This window comes from Coenobita brevimanus, chromosome 111 (assembly GCF_032717465.1).
Source record: "Coenobita brevimanus isolate Jiangsu-jjx chromosome 111, ASM3271746v2, whole genome shotgun sequence".
NCBI classification, from domain to species: Eukaryota; Metazoa; Arthropoda; class Malacostraca; order Decapoda; family Coenobitidae; genus Coenobita; species Coenobita brevimanus.
Window position 1 is genome coordinate 3,823,422 of NC_137064.1, and position 25,521 is coordinate 3,848,942.

General features: G+C 42.6%; 1 protein-coding gene across 1 annotated transcript in view; it reads right to left on the reverse strand.

The window, feature by feature from the left end:
• Positions 1–25,521, reverse strand: part of LOC145417753 (uncharacterized) — a 99,212-nt gene that overhangs the window by 22,234 nt on the left and 51,457 nt on the right. The window contains exon 2 of the mRNA XM_080286360.1: positions 17,724–17,896. Within this exon, the coding sequence (XP_080142486.1) occupies positions 17,724–17,896 (173 nt within the window). The remainder of the gene's footprint in view (positions 1–17,723; positions 17,897–25,521) is intronic.

A 25,521-nucleotide genomic window follows, 5' to 3' on the forward strand; every position in this document is an offset into this window, starting at 1 on the left:
CTGAAAAATGCCGCAAAGATTTTATGACTGTAGTGAAACCTGTGTGAAAACTGTTGGATTAAAAATGGAAGAAAAAAAAGTCATATTATTGTTTAAGAAGAGGGCTTATAAATTCAGTACCTATCGAGTACACGTGTGTCATCCAGGAAGACAATCACCTTTTGCTAATTTCCTAACACCCACGTATAATAAAAGCCGTAAAGGTCTTCAAATGTACTTATGGGTAAACAGGGACGTGATGGAAACAAACTTTGCCCAATTATCTGACCGGCGCGAAAGTCAAGCTCGAGTTCTTTCAGTTGCGAGCTGAACACGCTACCTGATGCACCACCGCCCCCAACACACTGCCTGACAGGTGTATTCAAGATGTCGAAGGTGTGGGTGTTGTGTGAATGAGTGTTGGCCCACGTCACTGAGTATGCTGTTCTGTGGATATATTTTTGTGTTTTCACCCGCATTGTCTCTGGATCTTACCTCACCCCATGTCTTAGGGGAGGAATTAGGGTGTGCTTGATGATGATGATGATGATGATGATGATGATGATGAGGAGGAGGAGGAGGAGGAGGAGGAGGAGGAGGGAGGACGTAGTGAGGTTGGTAGAAGAAAAACAACCAACTTAACCTCTTTTGTCCAATGGCGTATTCTGTATTCAATTTCTTGCTCTTTCCAGACGGTTTTATTCAGTTTACGAGGGACATTTCGACCTAGAAAGTTAGATATACGTTTAGCTGACCCTGTCTCTACAATTCGTCGCCCTGAGATGAATAAATCGTCTGGAGGTAGCAGGAACAAGCCAATAAAATAAGTAACCTGATTCAAGAGGTCAAACAGAAGGAAAATATTACAACTTTCTCTCCCTCAGTGTTGGGACAGCTCTGTTATTTTAATGAAGTTAATGCTAGACGATTTATTTCAACTTAGAATGAGTCCTAGAAGCCTGAGATTGGTAACACTGAACCATTAACCTTCTCATCATTGGGGTAACTCTATTTTTTTTTTTTTAAGTTAACGCCAGACGATTTTATTCAGTTACGATTGAGTCATGGGATATTGCGTGAGTCGTGGGAGTCAGAGAATGATAACATCTTGACAGTTGACTTTATCTATTTTATTCTATCTATCTGTCTATCTATAGCCATATGCTTTAATCCTTTTTATTCTGCTGCTTAAAATTATTGGCTTTTACCCTGAACAAAGTACAAAATTTTCCCTTAGATAAAAAAAAATTGTCTATTACTGTAAATCTACACACACACACACACACACACACACACACACACACACACACACACACACACACACACACACACACACACACACACACACACACACACACACACACACACATAATTTGTATATATAATTAAATTTACTCGAAACACTATCCAGGTCCAGTGGGATGCCATAACCTACTACCAGCTATGTCCACCACTTAGATGGATCTCAAACAACTGCGAAGTCAGGAAAGGCATAGTTCTCCCATCTCTCGTCATGCTGAAACCTGAAACTTCATCGCGGGATGGGGTAAGGGGTACCCAATAATACCTGTCTAAGGTTAAACTTGTTCCCAACGAGCTCAACCTGAATAAAAAACGCTTAGGCTGGCAAGAACAAAATTAAAAATAATGTAATTAATTGTATGCGTTAAGCAGAAGTGTCACCCTCAAGAGGAACGGAAATTGTCGCAAACAGTGCATCGTGTGGCCGCGGTCGTGTCCTCGTCTAAATTTGTGAGCGGCCGCTGAAGAAATCCCGGTAGTGCACCTTTTGATAAGCCAGGGTGGAGCCATTACGGCCCCTGTGTACGACAATTACGCTCCCTCTGTACCACAATTACAGCCTCATGCAGTGTAATCAGGAGACGCTTATCTGTCATGCAACGCGCCCACTGACGGTTTGGGGAAGGGAGGAGGAGAAGGGTTGAGGTTTTGTCGAAGCTAAGGGAACGGTTTGAAATGGTAGAGGGTTTCCGTAAAGGGAAGGGAAGGAGGGAGGGTAAGAGGTTTGGGGGAAGGGACAGAAAGGGTTGGAAGGGTAAGGACTCCGGAGAAGGAAGAGGAAAGAAGGGAAAGGAAGGAGGGTATGAGATTTGAGAGAAAAGAAAGAGATGGGGAAGCGGGGGAGGAAGGAAAGGTACGAAACTGGGTGGAAGGGAAGGGGTGGGGAAAAGAAGGCATGGGAGAGGAGGAAGGAAGAGGGTTGGGGTTTGAGAGGAAGGGCGAGAAGGGTAGAGGCTTTGGGAAATGGGAAGGATGGGATAGAAAGGTAGGAGTTTTGGGAAACAGGAAGGAGGGAGCATGGGTAGTTTGGGAGAAGTGAAGGAAAGGGAAGGAGGGAGCACAGAAGGTTGGGGGAAAGGCAGAGGAGGGCGGGTGCTGGGTTAGGGAGGGAAAAGGAGGGGGTGTGATGGGGTGGGAAGAAGTAAAAAGGGAGACATTAATGACTTATTCAGTTTAATGGCAGTGCAAGATATTTTAGACGCTAGGTGGCGTGTGTTACTAGGCGCCTCCAGAACGTCACTTTTTATCTCATTTTTCTTATTTTTTTTTTTTTTCTGGTTTGTTTACATTGGCACTGTTGGTTAAGATGTGTGTGAACTGAAATGAAGTACGGTATGAGTGTTTTGCTATTGATATTATGTTATTAATTTGTGAGTAGTATTTGCACGCCCCAGGGACATCATTTTTGCCCCAGTCTGTTTACCTTGGCACAATTTATTAAGCGGTGGAGTTCAAAGGAAATGCGGTATTTTTTCAGTGCTATATTATTCACTTAGTTGTTTGTTGTATTGGTGAACTACTCGCAAGCGTCACTTTTCTTTCGAAATTTATTTAGGCATAGGTAGTCGATATTTTTTTTTTTTTTTTTTTTTTTAGGAACTCAAAGGAAAGGTGATTTATGAGATTTATTTTCTTGATATTATTCTCCCATTACGCACTAAATTGAGGTAAATATTGATACATGCCTTGGAAACATTTTTTTTCTTCTAAGTTTGCATATGATAGCTTAGTTAGTTAAGACTTGTCAGAGTTTGAATGGAATGAGCTGTTTAGCCTTGCGAACAATATTTTATTTATTCATTTTTTATTAATTTGCGAGTAGAGGATACCTAGGAACCCACTAATTTTCTTCGAATTGGGTTTATTTTGGCACATTTGGTGGAGACTTGTCAGAGTTCAAAGGAATTGCGTTATGAAAAGGGGCGTCATGTTACTGATATGGTTCCCTCAGTTTATCTTAATTATTGAGTAGTGTTGCTAGTCGCCTCGGAAATCTCACTCCTATTTTTCTTTGAAGTTTGCTTTCCTTGCCACAGATGGCTGGGGATTGGTTTAGTTCAAAGGAAATCTGGTGTGCTTACGAGCGTTTTGATGTTGATGTTGCGTTATTTTGCATTGACGTGTTGCAGAAAGTCTTTAGGATATTGTGTGTGTGTGTGTGTGTGTGTGTGTGTGTGTGTGTGTGTGTGTGTGTGTGTGTGTGTGTGTGTGTGTGTGTGTGTGTGTGTGTGTGTGTGCGTGTGTGTGTATTTTGGCACAGTTGGTTGAAATCTAGCAGGCTTCAAAGGAAATATGATATAATTACCAGCATAGCCGTCTTGCAATCTGTATAGTCTTTAATTCGTGAATACTGCCAGTAGACGCGTAAGAAACTTCACTTAATTTCTTCTCTGTATTTATCCTTCAGAGCCGGTTGAGACTTGTTATGGCTGCAAGGTATGTAGGTATGTTTATAAGTGCTTTGTTCTTTGTAATATTTTCTTGCTTCGCCATATATATTATTGCAGGCCCCAGAAATTTTAGGCTTTTCACTAAGAGAGGTCGTTATCGAACTTAACTAAACTCTTTATATGTTGTCTGAATAATAAAGTAAAAATTTGACTTTATCTTTCTAAAGAGGCTGATGAAGCTTGTCCTTAATTCTGTCTGTCAGAGATGTCATACTTGAGCTGAAGAATGGAACGAATAAACACAAACTGGCTTCACGGAAATAGTTAACTACAATATTTGATTTTGAACAGATGTTGGTTTATTGTGGCACATCAGGTAAAAATTCCGTATTGATCGAAAAAGTGCTGTAACGATACGGTAGCCTGTATTGTCTTCTTGAATATTTGTGTTGTTTTGTACTGATTTAGTAACAATTCCGTAGTAATGTGGTGAACACTTGTAGACTCAGCATTTTTTACCATTTATTCACGTCAGAAAGGAGATTCATTCGGATTTCTAGGAAGCTGCTGGGTTTCTTTCTTTTTTTAGTCAATTACTATTTTCTTGTAATTCTTTTGACAATCTTGTCGACATTCGCTTTTTCCTTCAGAGATCGTATATTGGCAGTAATCCGGGTCCGGAGCCGACATTGGCGGAGGTATGCGCTCTGTGAGCGCTTTCTAGTTATATTAATATTTTGGTGAACACTGGAAACTGGAAATATGTGTTTTTAGTTAAAGTGAAATTGAAAGAAAAATAAAATAACTCAGCCAAAGTACTCTGAAAAAAGTAATGCCAGTCTGTTACTGTGTCGTGTAGAAATCTGGCAAGAATTTTCGTAAACACTTGTGAGATGTTGAGGGTTTTATTTGACGTGTGTTTGTTTTGCCATTGTTGCTGAGGATAGATTCAAGATAAATAATGCGTTGTTGTGCGGAGGAGTATGATGCAATGATACCGATTATACTATGTAGAGAAAGAAATGCTGTATTGTTTGATGCATTTTTTGAGCAATTCGCTTAAGCATGAAGTTGCCGGGTATAACATTATCTACTTAATTTCCGGCCCCAAACCCCCATAACTCGTCCAGAAAGTTGACCATGACAAGGGAGTTCCAAGTAGCATTATCATTGCGCGGCAGCAGTCCTTCATTTCATCTTAACCTACCTTTCTGCATGTGTTCTTCAAGCATACACACTACTAAAAAACATTCTTTAACTAAACCCCATTCTCTTTAATGTACGCTCCTGAACCGTACTATTACTCTACTGCAGTCTTTCATTCCGTCCTGTCCCTCTTTCTGCATTTACTTTTTAACGTAACCCTGCCACCAGTCCTTCATTCCATCTTGCTCCTTCCTACATGCTTTACACTCCCAACCTTGTCCTTACACATCCACCCTCCTTTCCAACCAGTCATTCCTCACAAATGCCCATCAGATTTATTTCTTCTTAACTGCCATTATTCATTCCATTCCGTTTTTCTTTTCTCTGTATATTTTACACAACAACCATCCTGCATATATGCTTTTTCCTTAGCTAAATTCTTCATTTCAAATTTACCCCACTCCAGCAAGTCCTTCATTCCATCCTATTCATTACCTTATACATACTTCGTCCTACTCAGCCTTTCCACTCGTTCTTCCTCCATGTTTATCATTTCTACTCATCTTTCCTGCAAGTATACCTTCTCATCCTTCTTACACATCCATCCTACATATTCTTTTTTCTAACTTACTCTTCCTGCCTATTCCTCCAGCTTATCCTTACTACTCCCCAATTTTATCCTTCCTCCTCCACTTTATCCTTCCACTTCACTCGCCTTTTCATTACACATTCATGCAGTGAGAGAACAACACACAGTGACTAATGTGCTTCTAACATGCACTTCACCCCAGTCAAAATGCTTCCCCTTCCCTTCCGTCCCTCATCTCCCCCGACGCGTACTTCATTCAATATTAAATTACGAGACTACTACGGCGCATTTCTTTCAATTATATGAGTCGGGCGGTCGATCGCAAAGGCACTGAGTTAAAGAAATGAAGGCAGTTAGTTCTGTGAATGCTTTTTGTCACACTTGATGCTATTGACAGAATTGCTGACATGTTTTTGTTCTTCATCATCAGTATACTGTAAATATCATCATCATCATCATCATCATCATCATCATCATCATCGTTCTCATTCCCTCTAATACAAGAAGTGGTAAAGATATAAAAATAAAGATAGGAAGTGAAAAGTAACACAGTCAGCCCCTACTGTCCTTCTGGGTGCAATGGTCAGAAGGCAAACTGTCGTTGTCCAGATCAAGAGAGGGTAGCTGACTGACCGGCTCCCTTATCTGCATTTTGCATGACAGAAAAACCTTTACTGTAGTTAAAGTAATCGAACCATTGCGCGTAAGGTACAACCGTCGTGTCATCCTGAATATTCTACCACTGATGTTAAAAATTATCATATAGCATGTTATTGCCAGTGACCGCAAGCTCTATCAAAGTTATGGTTGTTCTGCACCAAAACTTCACCTCATTGCAAAGCTCGCCTACAATGAAATCTTTTTTATGTGTCCGTCTCTGAATATAGGCCTTACAAGCTCTTTCTCTTTAACCCAGCAGTATGACACACACCGTGTCACCACTTAAGCACCATTACCCACTGTCCTTTTTTAATACATGCAACAGTTGTCTCTTTTAGGACTAGTGCATTAGTATTACCTGAACCAAACAGAAATACCTATTCAAATTTCGCCACACCTAGGCATGTCACGCGTCACGTCACCCACACCTCATTCAAGCCTAACCTCTCACGATCTCCCCTTCACCTAACCCCACTTATATCACATTCACTCCCAACTTCACACAAACTCCATTAACATTTTTCAACACTGCACCCAAACGTAACCTCACACAATACCTTCCTCATCTCACCTCATTTCTCATCCGCATCTCACACATACCTCGCTCACGCCTCATTTACACTCACAAAATCTACTTGCACTTCAACCCACAGATCAATCAGACCTCACGCACACCTCACCTCACTCAAACCTTCCTCACATCTTACTATTCCTTACACAAAATCGCTTACGCCTGCTCAGCAAATCAAAGCACACACGGATTTGATTTCCCTATCCATTCAAACCCTCACCACCCCCGCCCTCTTCCCCACCCTAATCCTCACCTCCACCCTCTCCCTAGCACTCACCTCCAACCCCATCCCTCACGCACACACCCCTCTACCCATCACTTAACTAACACGCTCAGTGGCACAAACGGGGTTATTTAGAGCTGTATTCTAGGCATTAAAGGAAACATATATGGCTTAGAAGGAGACGGGGTGGAAGGGGAATGGAAGGGTTAATGGGTGTTGGGGAAATGAAGTGGTTGTGGAACTGTGTGTGCGTGTGTGTGTGTGTGTGTGTGTGTGTGTGTGTGTGTGTGTGTGTGTGTGTGTGTGTGAGAGAGAGAGAGAGAGAGAGAGAGAGAGAGAGAGAGAGAGAGAGGCTACATTACGAGAGCGAGGACAGGGACGAGATATTAATAATTTCTCTCCGTTTTGGCATGACAATCAGGGGAAAAAGAGCGAGGGGGGGAAGGAGAGGTTTGGGGTCATGCAAGAGGAGGGAGTGGGATGAGGAGGAAGCGAATGCGGGGGAGGGGGAGGGGGAAGGTGGGCAGGGGAAGAAGTAAAGGTGATCGTGAAGGAACATGGTGGGTGGATGGCGGGGAAGATGGGGGAAGGAGGCGATGGGTGAGAAAAGGCAGAGGAAGAATGGATTGGGGGATGAAAGAGAGAGGAGGTAGGGGTGATGGTGAGGGAGGGAGGACATAGGGGAGGTCGGGAAGGAAAAGGGTGGTGAGGGAGAAAGGGAAAGAAAGGGACTGAGGAAATGGAACATGAAAAAGGAAGTTTGATGACGGAGAGAGGAAGTAGGAAGACTGCTAAAGATGGCTGGTGAAGAAGGGATAGAGTGGGGAGAGTGTGTTAGACAGATGACGAAAGGTGGGGAAGAAAGGATTGGAAAGAGGAACTGGAAGAGAGAGGGATTCCACTAGAGCAAGAGGAGTTTGAGGGAATGAGAAAAGTGTGTGTGTGTGTGTGTGTGTGTGTGTGTGTGTGTGTGTGTGTGTGTGTGTGTTCGCGTGTTTGTGTACATTTTTTTGTTTGTTTGGGGGAGGGCGATGATGACCTAGTGAAATAGTGTGTGGGTGAAGCAAGAATTTTTTTGAGGGACTTAAAAAAATTGGAAGGTTCTTGAGAGGTGGCAAGGGACGGCAAGGGAATATTGTCGTGTCGTGTGAGGTGGAGGGGAGAGGAGGGGAAATAAAGCTGAGGGGTCTAGAGAGGTGGGGGTAAAAAGCAGGAAGAATGTAACATGGGGTGGAGGGGAGGTAAGAGGAAAGTGTCTGGTTCGGTAGAGGTGCAAGAGGAGAGGGGGTTAAAGAGGGGGGGGGGAGAGTCGTGTGAAGTGGGGGGAAAGACAGGAGACTCTTTGTGATGGGAGAGAAGAATATGGGGTTAAATAAGGTAGGGGAAAATAAGAGGGAGGAGTCTAGAACGGTGGGGGCAGAAAGAGGGAAGGGACTACAAAGGTGGGGGCATAGGGGTGGGGGTAGTAAATATGGGAGGGTCGAATGAGATTGGAGAGGGTGGAGGAAGAAGAAAAGTGAAGATCGCGCGATGGGGCACGAAGAAAGAAGGTAGAGTTGACTGAGGTGGAGGGGGTAGAGATGTGAGGGACGATAAAAGTGGAAGGGGAAAGAAACAGATAATAGCAGAGTGAGGCTGGGACGAAGAAGTCAGGAAGTCGAGCAACGTGGGGAGGAGGAAAAAGAGGGGAGAGGTTAGAGAGGTGACTGGGGAGGGGGATTAACGTGGGGAGGGTTTGGTCGTGTGTGGGCTGACCTAGGCACAGGGGAGGGGGTGAGAGGGGCTTCCGGGAAAGGTAATCAATCAACAAGGCTTTTCATTTTCCAGACAGAGGCAAAAAATTGACTAAAATTACCATCCCCCATGACCTGTAATCGAATTAGCTTAACTTTCATCACATTTTTTTCTTACTTCACCAGGGAAAAAATGCAAATTGCTCGTTCAAGACATTTTACCAAAGGAAGACAATTCTTTATGCGCAACAGTTTTTTTTTTTGGTATGTGTGTGTGTCTTCATTTTTTGAGTTAAATAAGATATGATTGCAAAATATTCAAAGTTCATAGATAGATAGACAGAAGACAAATAGACAGATATAGACAGACAGATAGAGAGATAGATTGATAGATAGATAGATAGATAGATAGATAGATAGAAGTTTGATAATGTAACTTGAAAAAATACGAATAAAAAGTGCGTTTTTTTTTTTTTTTTTTTTTTTTTTTTTAAGATGAAACCAATATTTCTTACCGCCTCATTTCACTGGACATGTTATTATATAGTTCTGCTTTTGTGCTTACTCTTATTTTGCTTCTGGATCCTACTTCACCCCATCTCTTAGGTGCGAATTAAGGCTTGGATGGTGATGATGATGATAATGATGATGGTGATGATAATGATGATGATGATGATGATGATGAGTATAATCAGTGTAAAAAACCGTCTCTTAGAAATCCCCCTATGCCGTCTTGAGTGCAGTGAGCTAACAGTTAAAAAACATTTACAAACCACAAAAAAGGTGAAATTTCTCAAACAGTCCTTCCCTTATAAATATCTCTTCCTCCACTCAGGGAAAAGATGAATACACGATATCCTTGCATTATCTGTTGTTCTTAACTCCATAAGATTTAAGTTTAGAACAACCTGCCTCACTGGAAAGGGTCACACAACCTCTCCATTAACTCCTTCGGTATGATCATGTTTTAAGTTTGACCTTGCTGTCTTTACTGACGGAGGCGCAGGTATCTTCCCAAATTTTTACCAATACATTGCGGAAAACTCGAAGCATCTGAAACACGCACGAGTGGAGATAGGGTTTTCATTGTATTTCGCCAGTTGTAAATTTTCGTCAGACAGAACTGGAAAGAGAGTTGTTTCTCAGGCTGTCCATAACTTCATTCGACTTAGGAAATATGTCTCTTACTGCAACCTTAGAAAAATAATAGATGATGATATGAAACAACGGTTGGGTTACCTTAAAGATTCAAGTGCACTGTTTGCTTATGAGGGTATACATTATAAGTAATTCAGTATCACTCAGAATATCCTGCAGACACAGCGGTCGTCACTTAACAGATCATCAGGACAAAAATAAAGAAATTTCACAGTTTATTATTAAAGAAGACTCCAGCTCCTGTAATATATTTCAGAGATCTTATTGCTCTGTTGTCTTTATTGAAGCAAAAAAAATGATTACCCTTCTCAAAATATCTGGCAAACAGAAACTACCCAGCCCAACAGCAGATCAACCTTGAAAAAAAAAAAAAAATAAGAGTAAAAACTAAGCGCAACACGCAAAGGTTGGCTTTGCAAAGGTTGGCTTTGCAAAGGTTCGTATGTCATGAGTCGAAGCTTCACTTATCCGCTCTTGTCAGGAGTGCGTTTAGAATTCTCTCTCTCTCATATATATATATATATATACGGTATATACTATATATATATATATATATATATATATATATATATATGTGTGTGTGTGTGTGTGTGTGTGTGTGTGTGTGTGTGTGTGTGTGTGTGTGTGTGTGTGTGTGTGTGTGTGTGTGTGTGTGTATCAGACTCAGAGAAATTAATACCTTCAGCCAAAGAACGCCGTTCGAAATTAATTTTGCTTTCAACAGACGATATATATACTTTTTTTTTTTTTTTTTTTTGTCAGGAGAGCACCCTGATAATGACGGAGTAAAAAACTGTTTTGTGCCCTCGATGTTGGAAAATCTCTTCTAAACGAAAAACAGAAGTCTTCGGGACTGCATGAATAAAGTAACAATGACGTTCCAGGACTGAAGGTGTTAGTAATAATTTTCATTGCATATGGAAAATAAATCATAATATAAAGAAAGAACAGAGTGTGGGTCAAGAAATAAACGGCTTGAGATAACAGAGTAAATAATGTAACTGAATTAATTACACAGGATACACCGTAATCAGAAACATTAACCGAAGAAGGCAAATACAGGAAGTAAAATATGTGCTGCGTAAAACAAGGATAAAGAGACCAGGGGAAGGGTTTATAGAGGATCCTAAGCAGTTTACAGGAAAAGTGAGTCTCTTATGTTACTGAATATGAGAGAACGTTTTCATTTCTCTTTAATAATCACTGTTTGATTCCGAAGTGTTTAGTATTGGTATGCGCGAAGTTGGAAATATAAAAGTCAATCTTATATTCAAATTAAGCTTAAAAGAGTTTATAAATATTTCCCTGCCAGGTTGATAACACACTACTGACTAATGTAAGTCTTCATCGCCACTAATTATAATAACACAATGGAAGATATGCAAATCATATGGTCAGACTGGCGCACATGATCACTATCTCTCATTGTACGCCAAGGAAAGGAAGGCGCTTAACCACCTCAGCCCAAGTCCCTCATATATATAATCCTATTGCCTCCAGACGATTTTATTCAACCCAAGAGAGGCTTTTTCAACCTCCTCTAACTTTCATTGGCGGAGGTATTACTAATAAATACCCCAGGAGAAAGGCGTAAGCACTAATTATACGCATCTAATACACACACTTTCATTACCAGCAGCATTTCCTCATTTAAACACAAGCTACTTCCCTAACTAATGAAAATTAAATAAAAAATAGTAGTCTTCAGTTCAGTGCAACACTTGCAGGCTCGTGAAATTGATGCTACTCATACCTTTGAAGCAACCCATGTAACTTTACGTGATTACAGATAATGCCATCTAATTTCTCTACCACTTACTCGTTCCCTGCTTGAATGAGAAGATGTGTACCATTTAGCTGTTTCATTGCTGTTGAACTTATTTATAACTGCATACTACGGTGAGCGTATATTTTTTCGTAAAACAATTTTGGTCATATTGAAGTTTTAATTTCCGTCTGAGAGCACTTTTGAAAAAACACAAAATTATACTTATTGAAGCATTATTTCTCACTTGGTTATTCTTGGTAGTGATCCCGTCTTCATGGGCATAATCAGCAGCAATCTGTAGTAGCGGCAGTAGTACTCAAAGCCTCAATTTCATCTGAAACGCGTACCCAGTGGACTGCAGGCCAAAGTTGCCCCGCTCCTACAGTCCCTCCTCCTCCTTTCGGGGGACAAGGAGTTGAAGGATGCTTGTATTGCCAGGCAGTGAGGTCACCCAGTTATATCAGTGCCACCACATGAAGGCATCCCTCTCCATCACCTCAGCCATCTGTATTAAGCTTATCGATCGGATGAGCCTTAAAGGATCAAAGGACCTGTACTGTCGTATCTCGAAAACCACGGCATCGAAAGCGCTTATATCTGGCACAGGCCTTCAGTGGCATGACCTGAGTCGATATGGTAGGCCGAAAGGGATCTGAAAGTCTCTAAAGTGACACAATTATTGGCTGAAGCATGTATGGATAAATCAACACGGGTCTGAACAAGGCAGGAATGAAGTATAACGACTAAAATGGATCTAAATATGCCTGAATGGGTGTGGGTTGGCCTAAAGTTGCAAAGATGGACTTAAGTTGGCTTGGATTATAGTGGACCTGATCCGTTAAGTTGTAGCCTGAATAAAGAGTTGAAGTCGCTGTGAAAGGCTGAATATATGAGGCAAAAATATCGATAAGGACAAGTATCAAAACAGCTTCCTAAACCCACCAGGATACGACCTGACGATGGCGACGATGCGCTAATGGTGATGTAGGATGAAATGAGATGTTGTGATGTGAGAATGTGATATGATGGCAATGTGATGAGGAGATATGTGGTAAAAATGTGGTATGGTAGTAATGTGACCTAGTAGCGTGATGTGGTGGCAACGTGATGTGGTGAAAATTATATGGAAATGTGATGTTGTGGTAACGTGATGTGATGCATGATATATAAGAAAATGAGATGCGATGAAAAGAAGATGGATCGAGGCGTAAAATGCTCTGGACGTACAGTAGATTCACAAACAAGATTTATTTTACTAGAAAGGACAATGAAAAGAAAGTCCAAAGTCCCCCCCACGTCACTGCTTTGCCGGGTAGTGAGATGTGAGGCCTTGCCAGTGAAATGGATAGTGAGATTCAGTACTGGGATGTGAAGTAGTCTCAGTGATGTGATGTGCAGTGGAGAGGCGGGGATGCAATGATGTAAAGGATCGTGGAGATGCCGTGACACTTATTCCTCAGCGATTTCTTCCGCACATTACAATCCATCATCCTACTGTTTACTGTTAAACGATGCCAATATTAAAACGATGTACTGGAGAGAGAAAAAGAAAATGGTATGTGTGGCAGAGAGGTAGTGATGGGATGCGCGGTAGAGTCTCAGTAATATGATATGTGGCAGAGTCCAGGGTTTACACAGCAGTATTCTCGTCCTCCTTAGCGATTTATTTTATCTCTTACGCCTTAATATCCTCCTGTATGTTGCTAAGGGAAACTATACCAATATTAAAAAGACATAAATAACACACAGAAGAGTAAGGTATAACAGGAAGTGGGGACCGCTAAGGAAGAGGTGTTAGGAAGTCGCTAAGTCGATGAGATGGCAGCTCAAGAAGAATAATAAGGTGAAATAATTATACCAAATACTCAACGCTAAAACAGCTAAAAAATAATGGTGTACAACGCAAAGTAAATCGCTAAGGAAGAGGTGTTAAGAGGTCTCCAATGCCAAGGAGAGTGAATACGACCCAAGGAGAATACGGCTCAAAGAGAATACGGCTCAGGGAAGCTGGCAGCAGCAACCACAACACCCCTGCGGCTCCCTCATCACAAAAAGCCGAAACATATCTCTCTCTCTCTCTCTCTCTCTCTCTTTCTCAAAGGTCGGGTTCTCTCGGCACGGGCAATTTTCCGCTTCAACACGACACCTTGTCCCAACAACCAATTCAATGGTTCACGCCACAATGTACTGTCGGCGGCAAAAGTCATGTCCCTCTCTTGCTTTCCTCTCCATGGCCTTCTGAAAATTAGTCTCCTGAGTTCGAAGCAAGGGACCTGAGGACACCTGTGGCCAAATGAAGTCATCAGTGTCGGGTGCTATGGACTGGACGGACTGATGTTTGAGAGTCCGGGGAGGAGAAGCAAGGGAGGCAATAGTTTTTCCTTTTTTTTTTCTTTTTTTCCCCGATAGCACTAACTGTCTCACTCGCCCAGAGGACAAACAATCCTATTTTACTCTCATCCCGACCCGAACGCATGCAAAAGTTTGGCCAGCGGGGAGGGGAGGGAGGGGGAAAGTATATTGCAATCGGGAAAGTTTTATCTGCACTGAAATTTATGACAAAAGTTGAACATGACTGGCAAACAGAGTGATCTTTTCCGCCCCTGAGTCGTATTCTCGGTAATGCCTCTTCATTTGCGATTTATTTTGTGATTTATTTTGCATACTACACCCTAATATTGTCCTAAATGTAATAGATTTCTTTATAAATATCTAAATAACTTGCAGCAGAAACATTTAGGAGGATAATGAGGAGTAAAATGCTAAATAAATCGCCGAGTAGGAGGCGTTGAGAAATATCCTAAGCCAACAAGACTACTGCTTTGATACACGCTTTGTGGACCTCAGTTTGCCTTTATTTTATTTATTTATTTATTTTGCCGAACACACACACACACACACACACACACACACACAGACTCTCTCTCTCTCTCTCTCTCTCTCTCTCTCTCTCTCTCTCTCTCTCTACTTCTTCAAGACGCTGACGCCTCTTATATTCCATTCATTCTGCAACTATACTAACTTTATCTAGCTTTACAGAGCCCCGTAGTAGAGATGCTTTGATTCCTTCACCCTGAGGAGTTCATTTTTAGTTTAGTCTTCCTGCCTAAGAGAAGATGGAAGGACAGAGTGAAAGAGATTTTAAATTGTAGAAGTCAGAGCATTTAAGTGGGTGAGAGGTACGTACGGAATAAATTGCAATGAAGAGGCTTAATGGGGTTGAAAATTGTCGATGATCTATAATAGCCAAGAAGTGTTGCGACTGGGGTAAACCGTAGATCAGCGGGGCCTGCTTGTGGATGGTTTTAAACTCCATGTGTAGACTTTTAATCTGGCTTTAAACCATCGAAAGGTAACGAGAATTAAGAAAAATGAGGTGAGATGAATGAGATAATGATGGTTGTATCAAACCCATCCGGCTCGAAAGGTGTCTTCAAAGCTGAATAAAACTGTCAGAAGGTTTGAAAAATGAAACAGAAAAGGCGTCACCGTACTGAAGACATTAAACAACTCAATTAGCTCCGGAATGTCGCCTGGGTATACACAAGCCTCTGTAATAACAATAATAAAAAATAAAAAAAACTAGGAAGCACTTTTACACGACACTCTCTCGCCACGTAGTTCTGATCCGCGAGTTAATTCACGGGGTAAATTAAAGCTCAGAGCGCCTGTAAGGTTATTATGGCTGCTTTAATAGCGAAGATGAATACTCTGACTCCTACGTCTCTGAACTGAATTTCTTTGCAACCGGTTGGATTAGTCAGTAACCAGATTATGCACTGTAAGATAGAATAAAATACTGTAATTCAAAAACTAGTTCGACGATGGATAGATCTGTTAAAGGTACAAATGTTTATATGAATATCGAATCGCTATGGTCATCGTAATTTCTTCTAACAAGTGGGGCAGGTAGGACCCATCACACAATAAGGAGAAATGAGCGGTGTCCAATGAAACGGGCCATACAACTATCTTTCCATCATTGAGGCCTCCGAAATTCTACACTTCATCGACACGCAATCCATCCACACAATTTACATTTTCCAAGGGCAATTTTTGTTCTCTTTTTCCTCTTGTTTACCTTACCAACACCTTCACACACCTTTACTTCTGGGACGAACGCTACACTACCAGACGCCAATACAATCATCCCATATATTCCATTCAGCTTCCTACACGGTTACGATATAGGTAGAGTTCGATTCAAAGGTGCCTTCTAGCCTGTTTGTTGTATGATTCTTTTCGTTTACCTCACAAAGATAAGTTAATACATGTGTTTACGTATGAAAAGCAAACTTTGGAAATGTCATGCACTGGCTCGCAAATGTTGGCCCTCTTTTTTTCTCCAGTAATGGCAGAGGTTTCATTGCTTCGTAAAGGTGAAAATGACTCACAAAATCTGCAGCCAAGTCATCTAACACGGTCACCTCTCCTGCTTCTCTTTCCATGGGCTTTGAGAATCAGTATGATGAATCTGCAACACACGACACTGATACCCAACAGATCAGTGTCATGTGTCGCTTGTTTCCGATTCAAGATACTGATTTACAAAGTCTATGAAATGAAGAGCAGGAGAAGATGGTAGTATTTAATCTTTTTGCTACGGTGTAAGTTTCTCATGGCTGACCAAAATCGCATAGTGTTAACTGGTATAAATTAGTGTTCTTTATTCTTAGTCGTATCATCAGTCGAAATAGGTGAAGCATAGTCTTCCTCCGAGATGAAACTATCTGACATTGGGTGAAACAGGGCCCATATACATACATGGGCCTGGGGTGAAATAAGAAGCAAAGTTGTGATTCATTTGCGTTTAGCACGTTTTTCACCTTCTCTTTTCCTTGTTTCTGCATTCTGCCTTCCATATTATATTGTAGTGGAAATGTGGAAATAGGGTTTTGATGATGATGATGATGACGACGACTCAAGAGCTGATTAAGATCGCTTGGCGGCATCAGGAATAAAACGTGAATTTCCTCATTTTACTAAGGGGGTTAACAGAGGTCGCTATCAATTCCGTCGGTCAAAAATGCCATCCTGTATCATAGCTTTGTCTGGCAGCAACACGAATTTAAAAAAAAATCGTCATCCACTCTGGCAATTAGACGACAGGTGTTGTGGTGAGGTGAAAAGACTGTGGCCGATGATTAGCAGACAAACGTACGATCATTAGCCTGTCGTTACTATTATTTTCTGCAGGAAGGATAAGGAATGGGCGTACAGAATCCTCCCATGCCTCTTGTTCTTCCTGTAAAACAAATCTTAGTTACGGTAAATTATCGTAAGTTGTATCTATCTGCAGGAAGGTGAAGGAAAGAAGCATACATAATCTTTCCATACTTTTTCCCTTCCTGGAAAAAACATATTGCAGTTGCAAAGGGGAAATTATCATAGGTATTTTTCAGTTACGAGAAAAAATTGTCGTAAGTTATTATATCGCATGTTATCTGCTGGAAATACAAGGGAAGAAGGCAAAGAATCTTAACCCACAACGCTTCTTCATCCAGTAAGTAAAAAACAAATCTCAGTTAAGCGGAAAAAAATTGTCGTAAGTTATTTTCCGCCACCTCATCACAACACCTGCCATCAACACGCCAGAACTGAGCACGTCTATTAATCATCATCATCATCATCATCATCATCATTCAAGCCTTAATCCCGCTATTATAAATGGGGTGGGGAGGGTAAAATAACACAAGAAAAGGAAACAGAGAAGTAACCGAATCATCATCATTATCAATCTCATCATCATCATCATCATTATAAATCTCTTCGAAAACAGCAAAAGGGGGAAAAAAAGGCAGGAACACCACCATCACCACCATCATTCTCATCACTTTTGACTATAAATGAGGGTCATAGGATCCCGAAGCAGGGAAAAACACAGCCTATAATTTGATAACATCGTCGCCATCACCATCAGGACTGTGAGGTGGGTAAGATTCATGAGTAATAAAAGGGGATCCGGAGAAGTGGGAGAACCATCATCATCATCATCATCATAATCCCACAATTATAAGAGTATGGATGTATATGTATGTGTGTATACGTATGTGTATATATGTATGTATTATGTATGTATGTAGTGCACTGGCCTTCTTGTACACACCTGAGAGGATGGGCAGTGTTGGGTAGAATCCAGAAACAGGAAGAAGGGTAATAATACAGAACCAGGAGTGTCTTTGGGGACGCCATCAGACTACTTACAGCCACTCTGCTTTCGGTGAGGCCCAGTCTCATGGCCAGCGCCTCCCTCATGAACACGTCGGGGTAATGTGACGCCTCAAACGCCCTCTCCAACTCCTCCAGCTGCCATGAGTTGAAGTTCGTTCTTGACCGTCGCCTCTTGGCCGCCGCGTCACCGTCTGCGTCGTCCACATCTGTGAGGAGGAGTGAGGGATCTGTAGTGGAGGCTCGACACACTCAGTCTCTTATGACTCACTTTCAGCTGAATAATATCGTCTGACTTACCTAGAGTACTATGCTAGAGATATTCCGACCATGAGGAGTTAATGGTATCAGTATTAACACTCGTACTGCCATGGTTCACTCTCAGCTGAGTAAAATCTGACGTTAACTGGAATGCAGTACTATTGTAGTCTGATCTCGAGAAACTTTTAAAAATCAGACTTATGGCGGATTTTGCAACTCAATAGCTACGACAGGTCCTTCCAAACGTGAATATAATCTCGATATAGTTAATCAAATTTAAGTCTTCGCATCGCTGAGGGGACACACAGAACCTGTACTGCATGAGAAAGGACATTTAAATCGTGAGTTTCGCAATTTCAATTTTTTTCTGCGCTTTTACATGAAGACATCTGAATCAATTTACTCACCCCGACAGCCCTGGGATGTCTTTGTTTCAATCTTACTCTCATCATACTGTGTTCACTTTAACTAGGCTTGAAACTTATTTCTTTCCATCTTGGATATGAACTATGGCAATATATATATATATATATATATATATATATATATATATATATATATATATATATATATATATATATATATATATATATATATATATATATATATCATCAGCCTGTGCTAGCCAACTGTAAAATGATGACCTCTTAATTTCTCCCAGTCGGACCCTTAAGCTTGTCAGTCGGTTCCATCTCAAACATGAGCATTTGTTAATTTTATCTGTATCATTTTTACAAACGTTTCTGTTTCAAAGCATTGAATAATGAGTGAATGGATGTAAGTCTGTTTCACTGGCCACTGTTCCTGACGTCTCCTACTTTGTGTTTATTTTTTCCTGTTAATGAATCCTACCTTACTGAATGTTGGGAGACTGTTTTAGGATGATGATGATGATGATGATGGCGATGATGATGATGATGACTTTCACTCCCCCATGCACTAAACAATGTCAGCCACTATAGAGAGCAAGAGACGACCTTATTCCGAGCCAACAGTGCACGGAGTCAGTGAAGCCAAACACCTGTAGAGCTCACCTGACACACACACATCATTACGTGAAGTCGGGGATAAACGCTTGCTGACTATTCCACTATGTTTGTTTCACTTTCCTTTTTAACACACCAGAGAGAGAAAGAGAGAGAAATACGAACAGAACACATCGACTCAGCCTGGGAATATTAACCAGCAGAGGAGAGTGAAAAGCTGAGGAGGTGAATATTAGACGAATTTTTGGTATCAATTATACACCTCCATAAAATATAAAAATCACGAGCCAGGAAGCATACACGTCTCTCTCAGCTTAGGAATATTAGCCAGAAAAGGATAGAAGTAAAAAGAGTGAAATAGGAGTGAACTTTTGCACCCCCGAACGCACAGCCACATGGTACAAGAATCATAACTGGATTTAGTGCTGGTCGTATCACCCTCATTCTATTATTATCATCTAACACACCTTGTCCTCATCATCCCCTCATTCTCAGCCAGTCACGCCACGGATCATAAACACAGCACATCTTTCCTTCAGCTTAACCCCTTCAGTTCAGTGTCATCATTACCCTCTTTATTCTTACACGCTACAGACATATCTATACGACTTAGAGAGAGGCTTTTCGATTTGGAGTAGTTTGGTATTGCCTCCATGATCTTTCTTTACCACCAGGAGTTATTTTCCAACTAGATCAGTTTAGCTGGATGTAAAATAGATAAAGAAAAGAAATAAAAATAAAACAATTGAAAATACACGTAATGCATTTGCAGGACGTAACTCATTCTATCCAGTGACTTTATTTTTCACTTCATTATCAACGCCGCCAAAAGTTTGTATTTATTTTGGAAGGGATTTTTGGAAAGAGACAGACCTGAACTGGGGAGATCACACAGAGCCTTCAGTAACTCTTTCACTACTAGGGCGCCCTCCGAAGGTGAATAAAATAATCAGTTTAATAGCAGGACACATCATCCTACTGAGGGAGTTGATTCTCTCTCTCTCTCTTTCACACACACACACACACACACACACACACACACACACACACACACACACACACACACACACACATCAATACCAGTAACAATTCCAACCGACACAGCATTCACAGCTTATACACATGACAGCGTGACACAGCTACACATTATGCGTTTTTTCGAGTGACTACAATAAAAGCCAATACATAAGTACCCACCGCCTCTGTGACACTGCAAAATAATGATGTGGCATAAGCGTAACTAAACTGCGATCTTCATTATGACGTAAGATGGAACTGGAGGAGTTAAGGCAGAAAATCGCAGACACATGCAACTGATACAAGGCGAAGGGATGTGGAGGTGTACATGCAGCAAGAATAGCATTATTTGTATGGACACAGGAACTAAAATATAAAAACATAAAAATTTCGCCTCCCACCGAAAGCCAAATAAATGAAAAAACAAATGAAGGTCGGTTCTTTTCCTGAGGCCTGGATACTATGTGCTAAAAATACAATGCACATAATCCCTACACAAAGATGATTTCCTTCTATTACCTACCAGCAAATTAATTTATACAGCATAGGAGGGACGTATTGTAGTGACGGGATTAAAAAAAATCTTTTGGGAAGACCCCATTGGTTGAATAAAGCTGTCTGTGGTTAGTATGAATATATAAAAAGTCATCGTATTGACATGGTAAATCTACCGGCATAGCAAGGCGTGATGGAGTACAAAGGTAAAAAAAAAAAAAAAAGACCTGACTGACTATCTAACAGAGGTAAAAAAAGAGGCAGAGGAAAGAAACGGTGAAGGCAACAGAAGAAGAGTTAGAAGAAAAATGTTGAATTATGGAGGTAAAAGAGGCGGCAACAGAAAATACTGGCAGTTGTTGGGCAGAAGTATAGGCGATGCAGGTGTTGTGAAGGAGCATATTTTATGAAACTGGATGAACTCTACACACACACACACACACACACACACACACACACACACACCAACCCAAGCCCCGCCAACTCAGCCTACACCAACACACCCACAACGCAACACACCCACAAACCAACCCACCAACACCTCTCACCCTGATAATCCAACACAATAATTCACTAACACCCTTAATCCCTACACCCCAACAAGTGCATTTTAAACTATTTTAATACGCTATGCTTTTACAATCCAGTATGCCTACACACCATCTTGTGCCTCTCCTTCTTCATTCTCCTGTAAGTTTCGCGTCTATGCAATAATATGTATTATTATCCATCTTCACACCAGCATCCTTGCATCTCCACAACCCAACACGCCATTTTCTCTCTTCTTCCTCCTCATTCTCCCATCAAAATTACAGATCTCACTATCACTCTTATACACCTCGGTTTTCGCAAGTTCAATGGGTTCACGTCCAGTTGAGTCTGGAGCCACAACAACCACAATAACAACAATAACAACAAACAACAACCACAATAACAACAATAACAACAAACAACAACCACAATAACAACAATAACATCAACACCCAGAGAAGCCAAAATCCCACAGACCGACACACACCATCCTGCTCCTCCCCCTCACCCGGGCAGGCAGGTAGGTGGGTTGGTAGGTAGGTAGGCAGGAGTGTGAGGAGAGCGCGTCCAAAATAACTTCATTAGCGGGTGGGTGAGCGGCAGCCGTAAAGTTATCCCGAGACAAATAATGCCATCACTCCCAGGCGGCAGGCCAGGTGGTGGTAGGGCATGGATGAGGTGGTGGAAGGGTGGGTGGCAGGGGAGGCAGAGAGGATGGTAGTGTGGGTAGGATGGGAGGCCGAGAGGGTGGTAAGGTAGGTAGTAGGGGAAGGCTGATAGGGTGGTAGTGTGGGTAGATTGGTGGTAAGGAAGGGAGAAAGAGTAAACGGTAGTGATGGCGGCAGAAGGAAGGAGAAAGGGAGGTGGTAAGGGAAATGGGGATTGTAGCACAAAGAAGAATGGCAGATGGTTGTGGTAAAGTTGAATGGAATGGGAGGCGGCAGAGAGGAGCAGGGATGCTGGGATGGAGTGGAACGGGTGTTGAAAGAAAGATGGAGATGGTGATAGAGAGGAGGAAGGGAGCATGATAACAGGAGATGGTAAGAAATTTGACAGAGAAGATAAAAAGATTGGATAGAGTGGGAGGTGACGGACGGCAGGTTGCAGAGGAAGCAGGGATAACAGACACAGGAGTGGTTAGGGTAAAGAAGATGATAGCAGGGCAGACAGGAGAGACAGGAGTGAGAGAGGAGTGGTAGAGGAGAGTATAGACAGAGATGTTACAGAGGAATTGGAAGTCGGGATTAGCGTTCGGCACTGTGAGAGGCGGCAAGCGGCAGTTCTCTGGGAAACACAATTGCTCCCAGTACGGCAGACAATGAGTGTAACAGAGTGAGTGGTAGACAAAGGAGTGGCATGAGAGATGGCAGAGAAGGGGGCTACAGGGAAGGTGTCAGAGATAACTGGTAGAGAAGATTACCGTAGATAGGGTGGCAGAGAAAGAAGGGTGGCAATATAAATGGCAGAAAGAAGCTGTAGGGGAAGTGAAGGAGGGAAGTGGTAGAGCAGTAAACTTGTGTGTGTGTGTGTGCGTGTGTGTGCGTGAGTGGCAGAAAGAAGAAAGGCAGGGAAGGTACCAGTGTGTGTGGTCAGGAAGGAACTTTGGCCTGGGTGGCAGAGGGAGTGGCAAGGGAAATGGCAGCTGGGAATATGAGGCAGGGGTGTGAGAGAGGGCAAGTGGCAGGTCTCCACATTACGGCAGACGATTCACTTCCCCAAGGCGGCTGGATCAAAGGGCGGCAGTGAGAGATCGGAGGTGTTGTCAGGTGGCGTTATTAACCTCCCACCACCACGACCACCTCCGCCGCCACCTCCCTCACGCTAACGTCCACCAGAAATATCGCCCACGGAAATAAGCTGGTCTAGAGGCTGGGGTGTAACGAGGTTGTCTGTTGGACTCTTGGGGTTCTTGTATAAGCTGATCTATATAGGTGTGGGAGTGTATCGAAGTGGCTTAGATTCGTGGGTAATTACACTGATCAGTATATGAATGAGATACATCAACATGGCTCAGGCTCGTGTGTTCTTGAAGAGTATACCAACCCCTCCAGTGAGGTGATGAACTTTTAATTATATTTTCATTGCCTCCAGACGATTTTATTCAGCTCAAGTATGATCTCTGTTTATGCTGCACATCTCACGCCAAGGTCCATCACAAATAAGGCCTGTGGAAATAGCCTGATCTTTAAGTATGGAATGTATGAAGCCTATTTGGACTCCTGGGGTATGCATGGAGAGTGACAATAAAATCAATTGCCGTTAACCCTCTGATGAAGACAGAAATTTTGGCAATTTTATTATTATCACCGCCACATGTTTTTGTTCAGCTCAAGAGGGGACTCGCGTCTTCTAAAGGTTAACAGTCAGACAAAACCGAAATCATAGTTAAAGTGTGGTGGTTTGCATATGTGAAACGCACGAAGGATACAGTACAAAAGCAAGGAAGTGAGAAAGCGGGTTGAACATGAAGACAGCGAGGAAATCTAGAATGACACTCAACAGAATGCAGACCTCCATCATGCTAAGCTGCTTCGATTTAGAATTACTGCTTCCTTATTTATTATATTGCCAAACTTGAAGTATCACTGTCCTCATGCGTTGCCTTGCTTTCAAAATATTTCATGACTTCTTCCTTGCGTTACCATGATCACTCCCATAGATGTTCTTCGTTGTTGTTGTGTTATTGATGAGATTTTCCCTTCTTGGGAGGGGATGTTCTTCATGATCCACAGATTATATTTTCTGATGTTGCAGACAGAGAGGTAGACACAGAAACTGATCAAAAAACGAACCTCCGTGGTGGAGTTTTAAAATGAAAAAGTGAAAAAAGTTCATGGATGGAAGAGAAATTATGGAATGGATGAAAGAATGCTTTGGAGTAGCAGAGGAAAACGTGAGGGACAGAGGGGCAGAGGAGGACCGAAAATGAAGTGGAAGGATAAATCAGAGAATGATGGGTGCACAGGCAAAAGAGGCTTGGTTAGGATGGAAGGAGTGCAGAGAAGAAGAGGCAGGGAGGTTTGGACTTGCGAAGGGAGAGGAGAGGAGATTAGATGGAGACTTTGGGTGGAGAGAGAGAGTGGAGAGAGTATCAGATGGAGAAGTTTGGAGCAGCGGGAGGGATAGGTGAGGAACCAAGATACAGGGACATGTAGGTGGTTTTGTTGCAGCCGCCCTGGGTAAATTCTAGTATTCGTCAGCCAGTAGAAAGGACGGTAACAAAAACACTTACGGTGCGGTGCGCTTACTGTGCGGTGCGTTGTGGTGTGGTGCAGTTAAGGTAGGGAGCACTGCGGTGTGGTACGTTGGACTGCGGTAAGGTTAAAGTGAGAGGCACTGTGGTGGAATGTGTTTGGGTGCGGTATGCTTACACTGAGAGGAACTGAGGTGAAGCACGATTATGGGGAGTTGCTCAGCGTTGCGGCACGGTTACGATGCGATGCGTTGAGGTGCGGTACGTTAATGGCGAGGTACGTTGTGGTGCGGCACTCTTACGGTGAGTTGTGCTGCGGTGCTGTACGCTTACGATGCGATGCTGTGCAGACCGGTGGTAGGACGAGACAGGAATGAAGCGGAAAGGAAGGAGGGAGGGAAGGTCGAGGCCCAACATTTCCTTACCCTCGAACGGCGGCTGGCTGGCGACCCCGAGTGTAAATATCGCTAACCTCTCATCTGCCTTAGCGTCGGCGGGGAGGGCGTTAGAACGAGTGTAATTAAACTGAATAACAAGCTCGGTGGTTGGCGCTAATTCGCACCTACACCTGGGAATCAATGACAGGTGTGGGGCGGAAAATAACACACTGAAGCTCCATAATCCGGGGTTGCCAGCGATCAGGGCAAGATGGCCGCCGCTGATATATGAGGGATAATGAGTTCATAATTCCCGCCTCGTCTATGGGATTCAATCACCAAAAATCATAATTTCTTTGTAATATGTTGTGTTTGGGAGATACACACACACACACACACACACACACACACACACACACACACACACACACACGCACGCACGCACGCACGCACGCACGCACGCACGCGCGCACGCACACGCGCACACACACACACACACACACACACACACACACACACACGCACGCACGCACGCACGCACGCACGCACGCACACACACACACACACACACACACACACACACACACACACACACACACACACACACACACGCACGCACGCACGCACGCACACACGCACGCACGCACGCACACACGCACGCACGCACGCGCACACACACACACACACACACACACACACACACACACACACACACACACACACACACACACACACACACACACACACGCCCACCAACGAGAATATCTACCAATGCTTTTGATTGTCTTTGCTTAGGCTAGGCAAACACTGACAGAGAGAGAGAGAGAGAGAGAGGGACCGACAGACCTTATGCGTGCAGTGTCGAGTTGGTTGGGGGTTCCGAATGAAGATGCTCGCCGTCGAAATAGGGCCGAATCGTCCCCACGGCGAAAGGAGAAGGGGGGCGGGGTAAACAAGAGCGTGTTAAGAGCAAG